Raw genomic sequence first — 19,973 nt, 5'->3', positions numbered from 1 at the left:
ATATATTGCATATTTTTGCATATCTTGTTCCATTATGCTTCTATAGCTTATAGGAAACGTGTCAGGATAGAAATATAGGGACCACTACCACTGTCCTGGTTTTGAAAATGAATTTTTTAAGGTACTGTTGTTATCATGTTTTTTTCTTTTTTTTCTTTACATCATATTTGCACTTTATACTGTTGGTTAGAGATCATCAGTTACTAAGATGTAGAGAGCAATATGGATACAATCATTGCTTTTTCTTTTTCTTCTGAAATTACTAGCTAACTATTTAGCATATATAGCATTCAGTACTATGTAACACAACATTATACAGTATATTAGATGAGTGATTAAGGCTATATAATAAAAAAACATGGCATATAGAGTGCAGTGGTCAAGACAGTGTAACGTATAAAATATCATACAGGGTGCAGTGTTCAAGACTATGTAACAGAGTATACCACAGAGGACTCTGTATTCAGTGTTGCCCCTTCATCAGGTAGCATACCACTTAGAATTTGGAGTGCAGAGTCCAGGACTATGTAAGACAGGCTTGACAAATTTGCTTGGAATCTAGGAGCCAAACAAAAAAGTTAGGAGCCAGGAACGCTCCCGGTCTTTCCGAGCTTGCGCGCAGAAGTGAACGCATATGTGAGTAGCGCCTGCATATAAAAGCAGTGTTCAAACCACACATGTAAGGTATCGCCGCGATTGGTAGAGTGAGAGCAATAATTTTAGCCCTGGACCTCCTCTGTAACTCAACATGCAACCTGTAGAATTTTTTAAATGTCGCCTATGGAGATTTTAAAGGGTAAAAGTTTGTCACCATTCCATGAAGCGTGACATGTTGGGTATCCATTTACTCGGCGTAACATTATCTTTCACAATATAAATAAATAAATATATATATATATATATATATATATATATATATATATATATATATATATATATATATTGGGCTAATGTTACTGGTGTCTTATTTTTTATTTAAAAAAGTGTATTTTCCCCCAAAAAGTGCGCTTGTAAGACGCTGCGCAAATACGATGTGACAAAGTATTACAACGACCGCCATTTTATTCTCTAGGGTGTTAGAATAAAAAAAATATAATGTTTGGGGGTTCTAATTAGAGGGAAGGAGATGGCAGTGAAAACAGAGGGGAAGCTCCATTAGCATTGCTGGTTGTCTTGTCATACCAATGGCCACCACAAGATGGTGCCAGATCACAGAAGGAAGCATAGGCCTGCAGAATGCCACAAAGACGTGGCCTCAATTACCGGCCCGACGCGAACTTGCGGCGGGGAAGGTGGGGCTGCACGAAGACACACGATACCCCAGCTGTGCCACCCCAGGTCGCTAATTCTAGTCGCAATTGCGAACTGGTGCCCGGGTTTTGTCGAACCCTGATGTAAGATAGTGTAACAAGTATAGAGGTCTCCCAAATATGTAGCCTGAAGATTTCAGAAATCAAGACCATGTAACATGCAGCTGTGTAGAGTTCACTGTCAGGAATATGTATTGTATTAAGTGCAGCAGTCAGAAATATGTTATTGTGCAGTGAAGCTTGCAGTGGTTGCCATATGTTGGCAGTCAGCATGCCCCCTTACACTGGTTTAGGGATCTACCAGTATATCATTTTTTCGGTGCCGATATGATACAGATATTTCGGCCACCTCTCAGACTGATGGTCGATAATGTGTGCCAATATTCTGTACATTGCAAAAAAAAAATTTTACACTTTTTTTTAAACATTTGTATGTCTATTATTACTGTCACAAGGAATGTAAACAGGCAGGGACAGGTACTCTTTATGGAGGGATCTATAAGATCCCAACCCCCTGCTCTGCACTCGAAAGTACTCAAAATGTTAGGATCTGCGTTTTTGAATACTGCAAGCATCACCCAGGTAAAACACCTTGAAGCAATATCCGCAATATCTGGTACATTTGTGCCCGATACCAATGCTTCAACGAATGTGTGATGGCAGGGTTTTGTCAGAAAATCCGACCGTTTTTGTGTGCTCCATCTGACAATTGTTGTCGGATTTTACAACAACAAATGTTGGATAGCATGCTTTCAAGTTTTCCAATGACAAATGTGTGCCGTCGGATTATCCGCTCGTGTGTACACAAGTCCGTCGGAAAAAATCCCAAGTACACACACTCACCATAAGATAACATTAGCAGAAGTTGCCCAAAGGGTGGCGCTAAAGAGCAAAAAAAAACCACGTAGTTTCTGTTTGTTGGCCTACAAGCATTTTGCCGTTTGTATGCAGAACAAGTTCTCGGCAAACGCCCTTGGGACAAAATTCCACGGCTTTGTCAGATGGAAATCGGATCGAGTGTAGGAGGCTTTAGAGTTCTTTTTTTTATTTTATTTTACCTTTAGGCATCTGGTGTTAAATTCTCAGGAATTGGCTATGAATACAAGATAGTCAATGCAGACAGGTAGTGCTTCAGCTTAATATTTTCCCTCCTCCATGCCACCCCTTGATATGTAAGACTTATCTTAATTGTTTTCTGTAGTAAGAAGAGCCATCATTTCGCTATAGACTGTCAAGTGTTTGAAGTAATAAGTATGTAATTGGACAAGAAAGAAAAACGATTACCCCCAGATGGGACTTTTAAGGCCAGACTCCAATGTATATATAAAATTTTTTAATTTATTAGATATTTGCACCAAGATGGGTAAACACTTAATTACAGAGTAATTCTGGATGTTGGATTACAGAAATCTTCTGGAACAGTCAGAAATTATGTATAATAAGAATAAAAAACATATAAGAAGTAGTGATAAAGTGACACCTGGGGCACACGTCCCATGTGTGAACCCAGGAGAAAATAGGAAACAACAAGAAAGTACTCAAATAAAACCTCGTGAAGATACAATACAATTAGATTAAAAAACACTCTGTAGAGAGTAGTAGAGAAATGCCCGACGCGTTTCTGGTCTATTGATGGAGCAACAGACCTTCATCAGGGGCCACAGGAGTGTGTGATTACAAGCTGTTTTTCTCTCTCTAAAAATAAAACACACATCATTATATTATATCATATCATCAGGTGTATATGGATCCATATTTTAAGTAGTTGTTAGAGATACCTCTACTATAATGTATATGATCAACATACCGTTTGTGGTAAACCAGGGTTTGAAAATTGACCCTCAACTTGTCGGTTTAGGATATCCCCAGGGCCGACTTATGGGGTCTCATAAGTAAGAAAAGAGAAAGGGGAGGGATGGCTCCGATTGATCCCAAACACACGGTATCCTATTGAAATTTAAGGATATAGGGAGTGGAAAAAGAAATAAGAGAAAAAGGAGAGAAAAAGGAAAAAAGGGAAGAAGAAAAGAGAAAAGAAAGAGAAAGAGAAAAGGGTAAGGAAAGAAAGAAAGAAAGAGAAAAGAAGAGAAGGGGGGAAAAAAAAAAAAAAAAAAGGAGGGAGAAAGCGGAGAAAGAGGAAAAAAGAAAAAGAAAGAAAAAAGAGAGAAAAAATAAAAACATGACAAATGATCCAATGCATAAATCCTTGGTCATACTGCTCATATTCATGATAGAAACAATAATTACCCAAATGTAGGGCTTGTTAGGGCAATAGTGCAGCAGGTCAGGGGGTTTTCTGAGTCCAATGCGGACGATCCTCTTAGAGTTGCTAGGGGGAATCCCGAGCTCTATATGTAGAGAGGAACCTGGTGCCGAATGCCTGTAGAGCAGACGTATATAGATAGAAACTGAGGCATGCATGGTAAGGAGAGGTACATGCTAGAATGAGGTTAGGTTGGTTACAAAAAGGCTTGTTTGAGTATAAGGTAGAACAGGCACTCACCGTGATTGGGGTATTGTAATACCAGCGTTACTCCCTTCAGCTCGCAGGGTGCTGGGAGAACTGGTCATATGTTGGCTCTATTTATGGGGTGGACATGACCTGGGAGGGCCGTGTAGCTCGGCCCCTCCCAGGGATTCTGATCAGATGGGATTGCCATCGGCTGTTTACAATCGTTTTGCTGGAGGGGGCGGGATGGGGCTAGTGGGCATGGCAAGTATGTAATTGTACCTGCCGAGACACCTTCAGTATTGGACCTTTTCTGTTGAATCTTCATTGAATAGCTGCGTTAATCCATTTTGAAATGTGGCCACCACATACTCTTTCCTTTTACCCTCCTATTTGTCCAGCTGTGAATTTAGATTGAATTTTATATATGTATAGCTTAGCCTGTTACTTTGAGCCACACACATTGCTTACCATCTCCTGCCAGGGAAGCACATTCCTTGGCATAGTGTTTTTTCATCCTGTTTTGAAGCAAAACTGTTTGCCCTTTTCCCATGTGCCGTTCCCTAAATAAATAAAAAATACATTCTTATTGCACACTTGTACTTGCCTTCTATGGCCTTTTTTTTTTTATAAAGCTCTTGTTACTCTTGGTTTTTTTTGTGTATTGTTTTTTTTTTTGTTGGTTCTCCAAAGTCCTGAAGTTGAAGGTCACCTATGTAACAGCTGCGCCTCTTTTGACCTTTCATGAACTTGACCTTCTCTTCTTGTATATCAGTCAAACCAATCATATGTTCCTTTATGCTCCCTGACCTTTTGTTTCTTACAATACAAATAAATGGAGTACAACAGAAGACTTTTGGGTATGATCAAGTCAGTGTGTCAGAGGACTATCCTATAGCAAAAAAGGTTCTCAAGCTAGCAGAAAACAATATTCTGGAATATTATATTCAAAAGTGGTTTTGCGCTCCCAAATGCTAAAGTGCTAGTATGCCTTTTAACCCTTTCATGCCTAAGCCTATGTATGACATTTGGTGTTTACAAGTTAAAATCCATATTTTTGGCTAGAAAATTACTTAGAACCCCCAAATATTATATATATTTTTTTAGCAGAGAATCTAGAGAATAAAATGGCGATTTTTGCAATATTTTATGTCATACGGTATTTGTGCGGCGGTGTTTTAAACACAACTTTTTGGCAAAAATTTACTTTCATGAATTTTAACAAATGAAAAAGTAAAATTAGCCAATTTTTTTTGCATAATGTGAAAGATGATGTTACGCCGAGTAAATAGATACCAAGCATGTCACGCTTTATAATTGCACGCACTTGTGGAATTGCGACAAACTACGGTACCTAAAAATCTCCATAGGCGACACTTTAAACTTTTTTTACGGTTACCAGGTTAGAGTTAGAGTAGGTCTAGTGCTAGAATTATTGCTCTCCCTCTGACGATCGCGGCGATACCTCACATGTGTGATTTGAACACCGTTTTCATATGCGGGCGCGACTTCCGTATGCGTTTTCTTTGCTGCGCAAGCTCGCGGGGAGGGGGGCGCTTTAAAAAATTTTTTTTTTTGTTTTCTTATTTATTTATTTTTTATAATATTGTGTGTTTTTTTACATTTTGATCACTTTTATTGCTGTCACAAGGAATGTAAACATCCCTTGTGACAGTAATAGGTGGTGACAGGTACTCTTTATGGAGGGATCGGGGGTCTAAAAGACCCCCGAGCCCTCCTTTGCACTTCAAAGTATTCAGATCGCCGAAAACGGCGATTCTGAATACTGTGTACTTTTTTAAATCCGGCGCCATTGACAGCCGAGAAACCCGGAAGTGACGTCATGACGCCGCTTCCGTGGTTTCAATGCAGAGACTGAATCAAAGCCGTTTACGGCTTAGTGTCAGTCTCCGCCTGGACACAGAACGCGGCGAATGGAGGATCGAGTCTCCCGGTGGGACGGGAGGCCCGGTCAGAGCGGCGAGAGGCGGCGGGAGGGGGGGGGGTGTCCCCTCCCGCTCGTCCGGCATAAGCCACATTGGTTGTTATGTTTGGATAGCCGATTGCCGGCTCTAAACAACAGTGGCTGCAGGCATCATCCCGTTATAACCCCCGAAAGCCGAGGACGCATATATATGCGTTGCGTCGGCGTGAAAGGGTTAATCTGTTTGCTTAGCTATTTTCAGAATCAGCATATTCTATCAAACCATATATAACATTAACAAAACAAACAATGCATCAGTCCATAAAGTGTTCTTTGGTATTAGATTGCTTGCATATGCTCAATCTTTTATAAAAAAACAGGCTGTTCACATATCCAGTGAAAAAATATAAATCGCGCTACCTCTAAAACATGTGAAACAAATATTTGAATCACAAAACTATGTGATATATATTGATATAAATCATAAACTATGTGTTGTATGATGCTATATATAAATCACTAATATACCAAAAAACGAGAGGTTGATAGCCACTAGAGGGCACTATATAGCACTCTCGTCCCTAACAGTGATAAATGAACATAATTTTTTTTTTAGATCATATCATTGGATCAATAAATATTAACCAAAAATAAAAATATATATAGACATATAAATAAAACAAATATTGTAGCAATAAGGTCCATAAATGTTTAACACATGAAATGCCAAACGCCCGTGCTCTGTGCCAAATTCCAAAATCAGTTAAAAAAAGTGTCCAAAGAAAAGTGATGTATCCTCCACCAAACTATAGATTGGCTCCTTACCAAATCGCCATGATCCCTTATGACAGGGCATCATGAACAGCATATAATAGGTAGTCGCTTCCAGTCTTGCAGTTCAGACAGATACGATCCATAACATTGGATCTCATCTTCACCAACATCAATGCCCACCATGTAAAAAACAATAACGGCTCCACATAGCGCATTAAATGAGTAAAAAAAGATTTATTAAAAGTTGTGTTGCACTTACAAACATGCAGTAAAAAAATTCCTCGAATCTGATGTGCCGGCCGCCGCCGCCACCCAAGAGCTCCAAACGTTCCCCCAGTGGACGGGTGTCTGGGAATTTGTGTACCGGCCGGCACATCAGATTCGAGGCATTTTTTTACTGCATGTTTGTAAGTGCAACACAACTTTTAATAAATCTTTTTTTACTCCTTTAATGCACTATGTGGAGCCGTTATTGTTTTTTACATGGTGGGCATTGATGTTGGTGAAGTTTAATCACTTGTGGATGAGACCCAATGTTAAGGATCGTATCTGTCTGAACAAAACCGTTGTCCGTTCTCTCCTGCACACAGAATCTGCTGCTAGAGACTGGACCGGAGCAGCTGCAGAAAAGGTATGTAAAGCCGTTCCCCCTGCTTTTAACCCTTAAGCTGCCAGAGCTATTTTTGCTTTTTTTTGGCACACGTTTAAAAAATAATTTTAGGGCCCCCCCCCCCCCCCAACACATTTTCTATGTTTTCTGAAAGCCAACACCCTAAAAAAGTGGTAGTTTCATGTCACCACAAGGCTCTAGGAAATGCATAATTTCAGTTAAACATACACAGTTAATATTATGGTACACAAATGCAATAAATTACCCATGTTTTGATTAAATAAAAAAGGTGAGATTGCACCGAGTCAATATATGCGCAACGCGTCAAACCTTAAATCTGCATGCCCCCATGAAATGGCAACAAGCTTCAGTACCCTATATTTTATATAGGCAATGCTTAATTAAGGCATTGGTTTCGCTTTAAAAGTTGGAGGCTTTAAATATTGGGGGGGGGGGGGGATTTATGTGCTGGGGTGTAACTTTTCTGTGATTCTTTTACATTTATCTTTTTTTCCCCCATCACATAGGGCACAAATTTCCACTAGGTGGTGATTTTTTGGTGACCGGTTATTTAATGAGACATCCAGGGTCTAGAAAACCCTGAATGTTCTCCCTGTGCTCCACTCAATGTAATGCAATGCAGATTGACGTTGCAATACATTCGGTCTCAAGCTGCGTACACACGACCGGTTTTAATGTCTTAGAAAAAACAACATTTTTCTCGACGTGATTCTTGTATACACACGATCGTGAAAAAAAAAAAAAAAAGTGCTCGAGCAAAGAGCGGTGACGTACGACAGCACTATAAAGGGGAAGTTCCATTTATATGGCGCCACACTTTGGGCTGCTTTTTGCTGATTTCGTGTTGGTAAAAGTTTGGTGATAGACTATTCGCGCTTTTCAGTCTTTGTGCTTTTCAGTCTGTTACAGCGTGACAAATGTGCCATCTCCATTACAAACGCTAGTTTTGCCAGAACGAGTGCTCCCGTCTCATAACTTGCTTCTGAGCATGCGCTTTTTTTTTCCGTCAAAACCTACACACGATGCCAAAAACGACAATGCGAAAAACGAGAACATTTAGAGAATGTTATACATTTTTAATGGCCATTTTTCACGTCGAGAAAAATGCTCTGGAGCCTACACGCGATAGTTTTTAATGACCATTTAAAAAAAACAGCATTTTTTTCGTCATTAAAAAAACGGTTGTGTGTACACGGCATCAGCCTTACTGGCCTGGGGAAAATTACATGGGGAGCCGGAGGTGATGTCAAACCTGACGCTTCTGGCTCAGCAACAAGAACGGAAGGAGGGCAGACATGCATGTGCTCAGCTCCCTACTCGATGCCCATCTGCGGGGCCGGGACCAGCATAACAGGTGCCAAGCAGAGCCTGGGATACATAGCGGGGACACCAGTTTATCGGGGGGGGGGGGATGTGAAACAATCTGGCAGGGCTGGACTGCTTTCCTCTGACAGGTGGCAGTCTGCTTGTTATATTGTGTATCTCACAAGTGAGTACACCCCTCACATCTTTTCATGTGACAACACTGAAGAAATTACACTTTGCTACAATGTAGTGAGTGTACAGCTTGTATAACAGTGTAAATTTGCTGTCCCCTCAAAATAACGCAACACACAGCCATTAATGTCTAAACCACTGGCAACAAAGTGAGTACACGCCTAAGTGAAAATGTTCAAATTGGGCCCAAAGTGTCAATATTTTTGTGTGGCCACCATTCTTTTCCAGCACTGCCTTAAAGGAGTTGTAAAGGAAAAAAATGTTTTTTACTCAAATGACTGTTTACAGGGTATAGAGACATAATGGTTAACTGATTCCTTTTAAAAACGATTAAAAATAGATAAAATCATAATGTACCTGTAGTTTCAGTTTTGTTTTTGCATGTTATCCTGCCTCTGTGCTGTATAGAGCCATAGAGAAGTTATGGTTTGGAAACGAAACTAGAAGCTCCCGGTACTGTGGTCATCAGGAAACAGACAACCAGGAAGTGTCCAGAACAGAGCAGAATTATAGCAACATCAGAGCAAAAACTAACAATGAGGACATGAAACCAGGACTGCAGTAAGGTAAAGGAAGCTATTTAGCGAAAAAAACAAAACCTTTAGTGACCCTTTAACCCTCTTGGGCATGGAGTTCACCAGAGCTTCACAGGTTGCCACAGGAGTCCTCTTCCACTCCTCCATTACTACATCACGGTGTTGGTGGATGTTGGTGACCTTGCGCTCCTCTACCTTCCCTTTTAGGAAGCCTCACAGATACTCAATGGGGTTTAAGTCTGCAGACATGCTTGTCCAGTCCATCACCTTTACTCTCAGCTTTTGGCAGTGGTCGTCTTGGAGGTGTGTTTGGGGTCGTTGTCATATTAGAATACTGCCCTGCGGCCCAGTATCCGAAGGAAGGGGATCATGCTCTGCTTCATTATGTCACAGTACATATTGGCATTCATGGTTCTCTCAGTGAACTCTAGCTCCCCAGTGCCGGCAGCCCCAGACCATAAGACTCCCACCACCATACTTGACTGTAGGCAAGAAGCACTTTTCTTTGTACTCCTCATCTGGTTGCCACCACACGCTTGACACCATCTGAAAGAAATAAGTTTATCTTGGTCTCATCAGACCACAGGACATGATTCCAGTAATCCATGTCCTTGGTCTGCTTGGCTTCAGCAAACTGTTTGCAGGTTTTTTTTGTGCATCATCTTTATAAGAGGCTTTCTTCTTGGACAACAGCCATGTAGACCAATTTGATGCAGTGTGCAGTGAGAAATGACAGACTGACCCCCCACCACCCCTTCAACCTCTGCAGCAATGCTGGCAGCACTAATTTCCGAAAATCAACCTCTGGATATGATGCTGAGCACGTGCACTCAACTTCTTTGGTCGACCATGGCGAGGCCTGTCCTGAGTGGAACCTGTTCTGTTAAACCGCTGTATGTTCTTGGCCACCATGCTGCAGCTCAGTTTCAGGGTCTTGGCAACATTCTTATAGCCTAGGTCATCTTTATGTAGAGCAGCAATTTGTTTCTTCATATCCTCAGAGAGTTCTTTGCCATGAGGTGCCATGTTGAACTTCTAGTGACAATATGTGAGAGTGATGACATCAAATTTAACATACTGGACCCCTTGTAACACTTTTGTTGCCAGCGGTTTAGACATTAAAGAGGAAGTAAACCCTCACGATTTAAAAAAAAAAAAAAACACCTGCAAGAGAAAGGCATAACGAGCTAGTATGCACAGCATACTAGCTCATTATGTGGTACTTACCTTAGTTCGAAGGTCCCGTCCACCGCCATGTCCCCTGGAGCTTCTTCCTGTTTTTGCCGCTCCGGAGCGGCGATGACGTAGCTCCCGCGCATGTGTGAAAATGCGGCATTAACCCAAATAATGCCATTCACAAAAAGGCACGCTCTGTGTGCATGCGCCGTAGACATCGATGCCCGTTTTTGTGAAAATATCTCCTTAACCGTGTAGGTTAAGGCGATATTTCTTGCACCTACAGGTAAGCCTTAATCTAGGCTTACCTGTAGGTGCAAGTTGTGTGGTTGGCTTTACAACCACTTTAATGGCTGCGTGTTGAGCTATTTGGAGGGGACAGCAAATTTACACTGTTATACAAGCTGTACACTCAATACTTTACATTGTAGCAAAGTGTCATTTCTTCAGTGTTACATGAAAACATATAATAAAATATTTGAAAATGTGACGTGTGTACGCACTTTTGTGAGATACTGTTTATACACACTTAATCCTGGTGTGTCTAAAAACTCCTTCTGTCAGGTTTTTTACCATATAGGGACCTGGCAGCAAAAGGGGTTAAAGTTACTTTCTTCCTTCCTGTTGTGTCTTGGAGACAGAAAATGAAGGAACAGCACTCTGATAGGATCCAAAAAAAGATTGGGGTCCTAACTATTTCCTGCTCTATTCATAATTAAAAAGAAAAGTTTTGGATTCACATTTAGATTAAAGCAGTATTAAACCCAAAACCATAATTGTATGTGGTGTCTGGATTATTTTTTTTTTTTTCATATTTTTAGGTCTGTCAGCCCCCCCCCCCCCCCCCCCCCCCCCTGTTCTTCACCTGGTAATCTTGCAATTAATAAACCCTCCTGTATTAGAGAGCACAGGGGGCACAGCAGGCAGCAGCATTGTGGGACTTGGGGGGGGGGGGGGGGGTGTTTAAGAAAATTTAATGCACAAATTAAAGCTAAACTTCAACACACACTTTACTATCAGTTACAGCACACCGTGTCATTTTGAGATTAAGGCTTTACATGAATAAATAAAAGCTGATCAATGTAAGGTTATTTTATAGATTATCCAGTTAGTTAAAACAGCTGATCTAGTAAAGATGATAGGAGTGCAATAAATGTGTGTAATGAGTAGATTTGCTGACCCCAGCCTGCTTTCGGGTAACAATTTGCTTAATTTGGCATAAGTGGCCTACTTCACATTTTTTAAAACTATCATTGTGTACCTTGATGCCTCCAAAGGTATGATTTTCTGGCGGCTTCACACTGTCCAGCTGCACTTTGGGAGAAAACACAGCTAACCCGCACATAAAACCCGTAGATTTTAATTGTGTACTGTGGCTTGGGTGCGCTTTTCAGAAAACGCACCAAAACTTTTGCAAGTGCAGCAGGGCCGTCTAAAGCCGCTCTTAGGCCCAAATGTTATTTATCACTGGATGTTTTGTAAATAATAAGTAATGGAATAAATAATGACCTAATATTTGTTGCATAATGACGTTTTTTTCCTTTTTCATTTTGCAATGCTTCAGGAGTTAAATGCACAAGTGAGTAAATAATTTGTGTATCTGCTCTGTCATATTTGATACATGTCTTATCATTTATATAGAATATTTAATACTGTTAAGGCTGAACTCTAGGTAAGATCTTTATCGCATACAGTACTTGCATTTTTCAAGCTTGGGAAAATGGATGTATGCATGTTTTATACCCTAGGGCCCGCTGAGATATCTGACAATTATTGTAGTAGTTGGTGTTGCTACAGCGATGGCTTTGAACTTTCAGGTCCTGTGCAAGTGACTTCCCCTTCTGCACACTGACCACAGGAGGTTGCTTGCTAAGCATTGCCAATATAGAATGTGGTGGAGAGAACAGGGTTTGGAGAATCCACAATTTCCAGTGGACCCTCAGATATGAAATATGGTCATATCATTGGTCCAAGCTGTATGTATGCAATAGAGGTCATACGTGGCGTTTTCACTGCATTAATGAGTAATACAGTTATTCTAACATGCATACAAGGAACATATTGTACCATCTCAGGGTTTATACATGCTTCAGCAGCAGCACACCAGACCAGCCCACTTACAAAAACATTGCTATTAGTAATTTGATGTTCAGTTCAAAGTGTGTGCGTCCTTTTTCTGCCTACTGCAGTTTTCACCCTGGTGTCACATTGACGTCTTTCACCAAAAACCTTCACTCTTTTCAGTGTCTCTCTTAGTTTTTGTCTAGCATTCTTTCTATTTCTTCATTTTGATCACTTGAATTAGGAGCCTGATGTTCCTGCAATTTCTTGCAGACATGAGGTGGAAGGACTGTAGTAGCAAGTGAGAGGAAATGCATCAAAAATGCATCAAAAATCCTTCTTAAATCGTATATAAACCTAAAGCTAGAAAATTATCTCTGCACATTAGCATGGCCAGTTTGAGTTCCTTCTTCCTTCCATAGGTCCAACAGGATGGCATTGTGATTTACTGTTTTTTGCCCGACCTGTAAATAAGGGACTTTGGGCCAGATTCACGTAGAACTGCGGCGGCGTAACGTATCGTAGATACGTTACACCGCCGCAAGTTTTCATCGTAAGTGCCTGATTCACAAAGCACTTGCAATGAAAACCTACGCTGGCAGCCTCCGGCGTAAGCCCACGTAATTTAAAGGGGCGTGTGCCATTTAAATTAGGCGCGCTCCCGCGCCGGACCTACTGCGCATGCTCTGTTTCAAAATTCCTGCCGTGCTTTGCGCGAACTGACGTAATTTTTTCGAACGGCGACATGCATAGCGCAATTCCGTATTCCCGGACGTCTTACGCAAACGACGTGAATTTTTTTAATTTCGACGCGGAAACGACGGCCATACTTTATACAGCACATACGTGTGCTGTGTAAAGTTAAGGCACCCAAAACGACGACTAACTTTGCGACGGGAAACTAGACTAGCAGCGACGTAGTGAACGCGAAAAACCGTCGTGGATCGCCTTAACTCCTAATTTGCGTACCCGACGCTGGTTTACGACGCAAACTCCTCCCAGCGGCGGCCGTGGTATTGCATCTTAAGATTCGACAGTGTAAAACAATTACACCTGTCGGATCTAAGGGCTATCTATGTGTAACTGATTCTATGAATCAGTCGCATAGATACTCTGAGAGATACGACGGAGTATCTGAGATACTCCGTCGTATCTCGGCTGTGAATCTGGCCCTTTGTCTCCACCCCCAGAACCTGGGGAGGAAGAGGAAATTTAATGGTCACATGACTGCCATTAAAAAAATAATCTAAAAAAGTTATTCAAAATGAATACATTTATTTAATTCATATGGCGAGTTTGAAGAAACTCTGGTGAAATGTGAACATGAATGCATAATCTAAATTGTTTATATGCACTTTATGTAAAATTGCATTATTTTAATGTACACCAGAGATGGATTATTGTCTTCTGACCCTTTTTGCTTTATTTCTTTTCCGTTGCTCTTTAAAGTTTACCATATGCAACACAGCTTGTTTTTAAATGCATGTGTTTAAAATCTAGAGGATATCGTTTGACCTGAAGGTAAAAATGTCTGGGATAAATACGCTGCCTTACTACCTATTTAATTTACATTTGCAGGCAAGGAAACTGGAGGAAAAGGAGCGTGATCTTAAGAGGCAGGATGAATATTACAAGGAGCAGCTGGCAAGACTGGAGGAGAGGGTAAGTGTGAGCAATGAAGTGTTTCTACAAATGTACTTTATAACTGGAGTAGGTCTTATTTCTTATGGGTAGGTACAGTCACATTGAGCATTGTGCACAACAAGCAAGCATCTGCATATATGGTAGTCATCAACACTATCTCTTGATAACCCATCAGACTCATGGCAAAGCTATTCTGAGCAAAGTTGTCTGATTTTTAGAACACTGAAGTGTGCAATTACAGTTAAAATGTGTCCTCCCTGGTCAGAACAAGGTTATAGCTTTAAGGTCAAATTAAACTTAAAGATCACACTTGTTCAACTTTTATTACAGAAGAGCAGAATGTCATTACTGCTTCTTCCTTCCTGTCAGCATTAAAGTACACTGACCCTGTATGGGTAGCTTTGCGTCATGATAATGTGAATGCTTCGCATGCACAGCAGTGATGTTTTTGTGGCTTGTCCATTCAAGTGGCTGAAGAGTATGAGCCTAGTATGAAGACTGGGAAAAGATGGTCTTCCAGCACTGGAAGGAATTGCTTGGTAGGTACCGTAAGTCTGCCATAATGTGCTAATATAAGGCCTGGAGGCCTGTTTTAATGCAAAGGTTTATGTTGTTTTAATACTCTGAGCCAGTGAACCTGAACAACAGTATGTAGGCAGTGGAGTTGTAACTCCTTAATTGCATACTTTTCATTGGTCAGTATATCAGATGGTGTTGGATCCACTGGATCAGCATTGCAACTAGGAAACTAACATACTGGATTATATTGGATTCTTTTAGGGGCAACAGGGTCAACAGTGGCTTTGTTTACTTCTAATCCTACAAATGTTAGTTTAACTGACTCAAAGCACAGACATAGATATGGATTTCTGACTTTTCCCTAGTTTTCATGTTCCAGCTCTAAGACTTGGGGCTCGTTCACACCAGCTGCAGCATTGTAGTGCAATGCCTAGTGCACATAGTGTGGTCCAGCCGAGATCAGCGCGATGTTGTCACACAGACAAACCTCAGAAAATATAATTGCCGACTGTGTGGTGTGAAGCAGTAGATTGCCTCGTACTGCTCTGAAAACCAGTAGTATGCACATTATTATTATTTATTCAGCGCACACCACCACAAAACAGTGGTGTAAACCAGGCATATAGGAAGACGAGGCATGTTGCCCTGTCAGGCGGTGCGTCTGAACTGGAATAGTCACCCAACGTAGTCCTACTGCATCTGGTATGAACCTAACCTGAAATTATTTAAACCAGAAGGTCTGCGTAAAAGCCAGGCATGTGGCATTTTGAGAAGGAGGTGAACAGTGGCAACCTCTGTTTTTCTGTTAGGAATTGTTTCTCTCGGAACATGAACAGAGAGTCTCCAGGGACCATCTTGTCCCGCGTATCAGGAACGGTCAGTGCAGAGGCAGCAGGAGGTCAGTTTGTAGATCAGCCAGTGTAAACCAGCACCAGTAACCTGGTTGCCAGCTACACCAGTGCAGAGTAATCTAGTACCATTGATGGCTGAAACCAGTGTGTTGATCGCCAACCAGCAACAGTAGCAGTGTCTTCAAGTATATGTAAGCAAAATATATGAAAAAACTGTACACTACTGATTAGATCTTTAAAATTCTTATTATGATTGTTGAAAGCAGTCCTGAGCTTCAATTCACACTGGCGTGACCTGAGCATTTAAATTTGCATGGCACGTCTTGCCCCATAAACGGAACTGTTATAATCGGTGCGAATGAAGTCACTCTGACTTCTAAAACAGTTCCTGCACTACTCTGGTGTGATTTCAACACGACTTGCATTGACTAATGTTAAAGAAGTCGTATGCAAGCCGTGATGAAGTTGCGCAGGGATGTCTGATTCAAAGTCGCAGCAGTGTGAACAAGGGCTCAGTCAGATTCATAGGCCAGGTATGCACCTGTGGAAACATTAGCTTAATAATGAGAAAAAGAAGGAAGAAGAAAAATACCGCGCTCCCTAGTGGTGTTTGGACACTGTGATTAATTGATAAGTAAGATGCACTTGGCAATATAGTAGGTGCAATAAATATATGTATAAAGCTGCATTTTTAAAATGTGAGACAGCACATCAAAAATCAAGAACAAAAAAAAAAAGAAACTGCGCTATAGATCCAAACATAAATATGAATAAATATGATGAAATGTAAACAAATAGCAAATAGATTCAAATTGAACACAGATGAAAAAAATCTTAACAGTGTGTAGCGTAATGAAACAAACAGAATAAGTCCAATAGCAGCACTGATGAAAATCCTTATTGTGTAACATTCAAAAGCAGCTCCGCAATGGTAGGAGTGATAGGAAATGAACCTATTTTATCACCGATAGCATATGTGCACCTCCGCCAGATAAAAAGCTTGCTTACCAGAACACAGGCTGTATAGAGCCTATCAACGGTCAAACCTGGGCAAAGTTTCTCACACCAATAAAAGATAGATAGGGGAAAACCAGACTGGATGGGAATTATCACCTCAGTAATCGCGGAGATCCTCATTCATGACCCAAGAAAAAAGAAAGCACTCGCATAGCACAATACTGTATGTGTGCATTTAATATAAATAAGGCAGATGTACTTAAAAAAATCTGACTTTTAAAAGACAATAAAAACGCAGGAGTAAAGCCGGCCGGCGTGCAGAAAACCCATCCACTGGGCGATGATGTCAGCGCGTCAACTTCCCGGCGATCGTTTCGTCTCACACAAACGTCGTCACAGGGCATCCTCTGACTTAGTGGTTGAAGGGGTCTGTGTTAAAGAATTAGGTGTATGTCACCAAGCATCCTGCTCAATTGCAGCAGCCCAAACAGTTATTCAGTTGTTAATAAGACAATTTTATACCCATACATTTTTGTATTTGCTTTTAATAAAGAATTATTCAGCTTAATTGTGGAGCGTATACATCCAACAGGTTACATGGCCAATTATCTCAATTCTTTTTACGCTACTTGCAAGTGTAAGAAATAACTTAAAATTACAACTTTTCTTCATTTCCCAAAACATTGTGGTAAAGAAACTTAAACACTCGCCATGCTCTCTTACTAAATACCTTGAAGTGCCTTAGTAGGCAAAAAGGGGTCATTTTGTTAAGTATTTATTTGCAAAGTTTTATATTTTATTTTTATTTATTTCATGTACTTATATAGCGCCATAAATTTACGCAGCACTTTACATATACATTGTACATTCACATCAGTCCCTTCCCTCAAGGAGCTTACACGCTAAGGTCCCTAACTCGCATTCATACATACAAATACTAGACACAATTTAGACAGGATCCAATTAAGCTACCAGCATGTCTTTGGAGTGTGGGAAGAAACCGGAGTACCCAGGGGAAACCCACGCAGGCACAGGGAGAACATGCAAACATGCAGGTAGTGTCGTGGTTGGGAATGTAAAGACAAACCCAGTGGAGAATAAATGCCACTAATACAAAGCTATATATTTCTAAAAAAATGATATAAAATGTATCCTGCTACAGCTTTGCGTGACCAAGTAATTGTCAATCAAAGTATTGGTCCGTTTTGTTGCAGCCGCTGAGCCCTTTTAAACTAAATGGCGGACTGACAGTGGCCGCTGCTGATCACATGTAGCCACACACAGCGATTAGCTGCAGTTCCGTTACTGATGTCCGAGCCTGGACTACCAATTGCATAACCCAGTCTTTCCTGCAGCAATATTTTGGGCCGCAGGAATCCAGAGACTGCAACAAACCGGCCGTGTGAAAGGGGCCTTACAGTACTGAAAAATGGGCTGGACAGAAAAAGGGGTTTACAGTCTAATGAAATTTTTATGGAATTGTGGGTTAACAGATTTTATTCACATATAATAAAAAGAATGTGTGGTGTTTTTCATATAGTTTTCTTTATTATAATCAAGACTTAATATTAAATATTCATATTATTCAGTCCATCCAGTAGATATAATTAAACAGAATATAAAATTGGTTAGCCTAATTCCACCTTGGGCAAAAGATAAATTAATGGTTCTCCCACAGCTTCTAAATTTTAAACAACTCTGTCCGCTATACTTGTTATGTAGGCACAACGTTGGCACTGTCCACAGCCTTATCAGTTCATTGGTGCAGCATCTGTCAGTTTCAACCCACTTCTGTGATCACAGGGCGTAAGAAGGTTTTTTTATGTGATCACAGGGCTCAAGAAGATTTTGACCACCAAACATGCCCAGATCCCTTGGCTTACAGGAGATTGCTGCAGAGAGCTGAACAATGTTAATTTGCGGTGCTGCTCTCTGCAGCGTGTAAAATCCATCTACCACTTGAGCAAGAAAAGGGGCGAAGAGCACCTGTGAGATCACTGGACTGAACTGAAGACGCCACCAAAAAATGTAGTATATCGATAAATTTTTTTTTGTTCTTTTTTTTTTTTAAAAAAAGTGCCAGAAGGGAGTGGGGAGCTGAACCCAAAGTTGGGCTTTAACAACTTTTTAGCCTTAAAAATGTTCAAACCACACGTGAGGTATCTCCACAAACGTCAAAGCAAGAGCAATAATATAGTAGCTCTCTTCTGTAATTCTTAAACTGGTAACCTGTAGAAGTTTTTAAAGGGTCAACTATGGAGATTTTTAAAGCGGGGGTTCACCCTATGAACGCAAATTTTTTTTTTTTTTTTCTGCTACCATAAAATCAGGCATTGTAGCGCGAGCTACAGTATGCCTGTCCCGATTTTTTTACCCCAGTACTCACCTTGTACTCGTACATCGAAGATACCGGGGAATGGGCGTGCCTATGGAGACGGAGGATGATTGACGGCCGGCTCTGGCGCGTCACGCTTCTCCGGAAATAGCCGAAATAGGCTTGGCTCTTCACGGCGCCTGCGCATAGCCTGTGCGCAGGCGCCGTGAAGAGCCGAGACCTACTCCGGCTGTCTTCGGGGAGAGTGACGTGCCAGGGCCGGCCGTCAATCATCCTCCCTCTCCATAGGCACGCCCATTCCCCGCGGGAGCCGAAATCTTTAATGTACAAGTACACAGTGAGTACGGGGGTAAAAAAATCGGGACAGGCATACTGTAGCTCGCGCTACAATGCCTGTCTCGATGGAAAAATGATGTAAGTGAGGGTGAACTACCGCTTTAAGTACTGAAGTTTGGTGCCATTTTACGAACGTTTGCAATTTTAAAGCATGACATGTTGGCTATCTATTTACTCAGCGTACCATCATCTTTCATATTTTACAAATACATTTTGATCTATAGATATTTCTTTTCATTTATTAGTGTATTTTTTCTCAAAAAAGTGCATTTAAAAAATTGTTGCCCAAATACCGCTTGACATAAAAAATTACGACAGTCGCTATTTTATTCTCTAAGTCCTCTGCTAAAAAATGTATAATGTTTAAGGGTTCTAAGTAATTTTCTAGCAACATTTTTTACATAAATAAGAGACGTGTCAGAATTGGCCTGGTAAGCAAGTGGCTTAACAGGACAAATAAAATCTATAGTTTTTATCTACTGTTGCAACTTTTATTTTTTTTTAAAGGAGACGTCCAGGCAAAACCCAACTAACGCTAAACCTGCTCTGTACCACATTCTAAGCCTAACCTATCTAACCCTGTAAAGCAAAACTCGCTGTACTTATTTTGCACGCGATTGGGGCCGGTCTCCAGCGGAGGAAGCTGTGTGCAGGAGAGACCCACAGACTTACTATGGGGCTTCCGTTGTTGGATGCCTCGCCTGCATCCGTCTACACAGTAAAGCCGTGGCTGATGCTGGAATCGGACCAGATCGGCTGCAGGATAGGCAAGTACAGTGGTTTTTGCTTTACAGGGTTTGATTGATTAGGTTTAAAATGTGGCATAGAGCAGGTTTAGCATTAGTTAGGTTTTGCCTGGACTTCTCCTTTAAAGCGGTTGTAAACCCGCATGAAATTTTTTATTTATTTTTTCCTCCTGTAAGGGAAAAGTCATAATGAGCTAATATGCACCGCATATTAGCTCATTATGAAA

At 40.9% G+C, this 19,973-nt stretch overlaps 1 protein-coding gene across 2 annotated transcripts in view; it reads left to right on the top strand.

The window, feature by feature from the left end:
* The window catches only part of CHCHD3 (coiled-coil-helix-coiled-coil-helix domain containing 3), a 197,967-nt gene that overhangs the window by 92,558 nt on the left and 85,436 nt on the right, over positions 1-19,973 (top strand). Inside the window, exons 5-6 of one of the 2 annotated variants that reach the window (XM_040343308.1) lie at positions 11,862-11,876; positions 13,937-14,020. In XM_040343308.1, coding sequence (XP_040199242.1) covers positions 11,862-11,876; positions 13,937-14,020 — 99 coding nt within the window. The remainder of the gene's footprint in view (positions 1-11,861; positions 11,877-13,936; positions 14,021-19,973) is intronic. The other variant, XM_040343309.1, reaches the window with a different exon arrangement.

Source organism: Rana temporaria, chromosome 3, assembly GCF_905171775.1.
Source record: "Rana temporaria chromosome 3, aRanTem1.1, whole genome shotgun sequence".
NCBI classification, from domain to species: Eukaryota; Metazoa; Chordata; class Amphibia; order Anura; family Ranidae; genus Rana; species Rana temporaria.
This window is presented reverse-complemented; position numbering and strand designations above follow the sequence as displayed.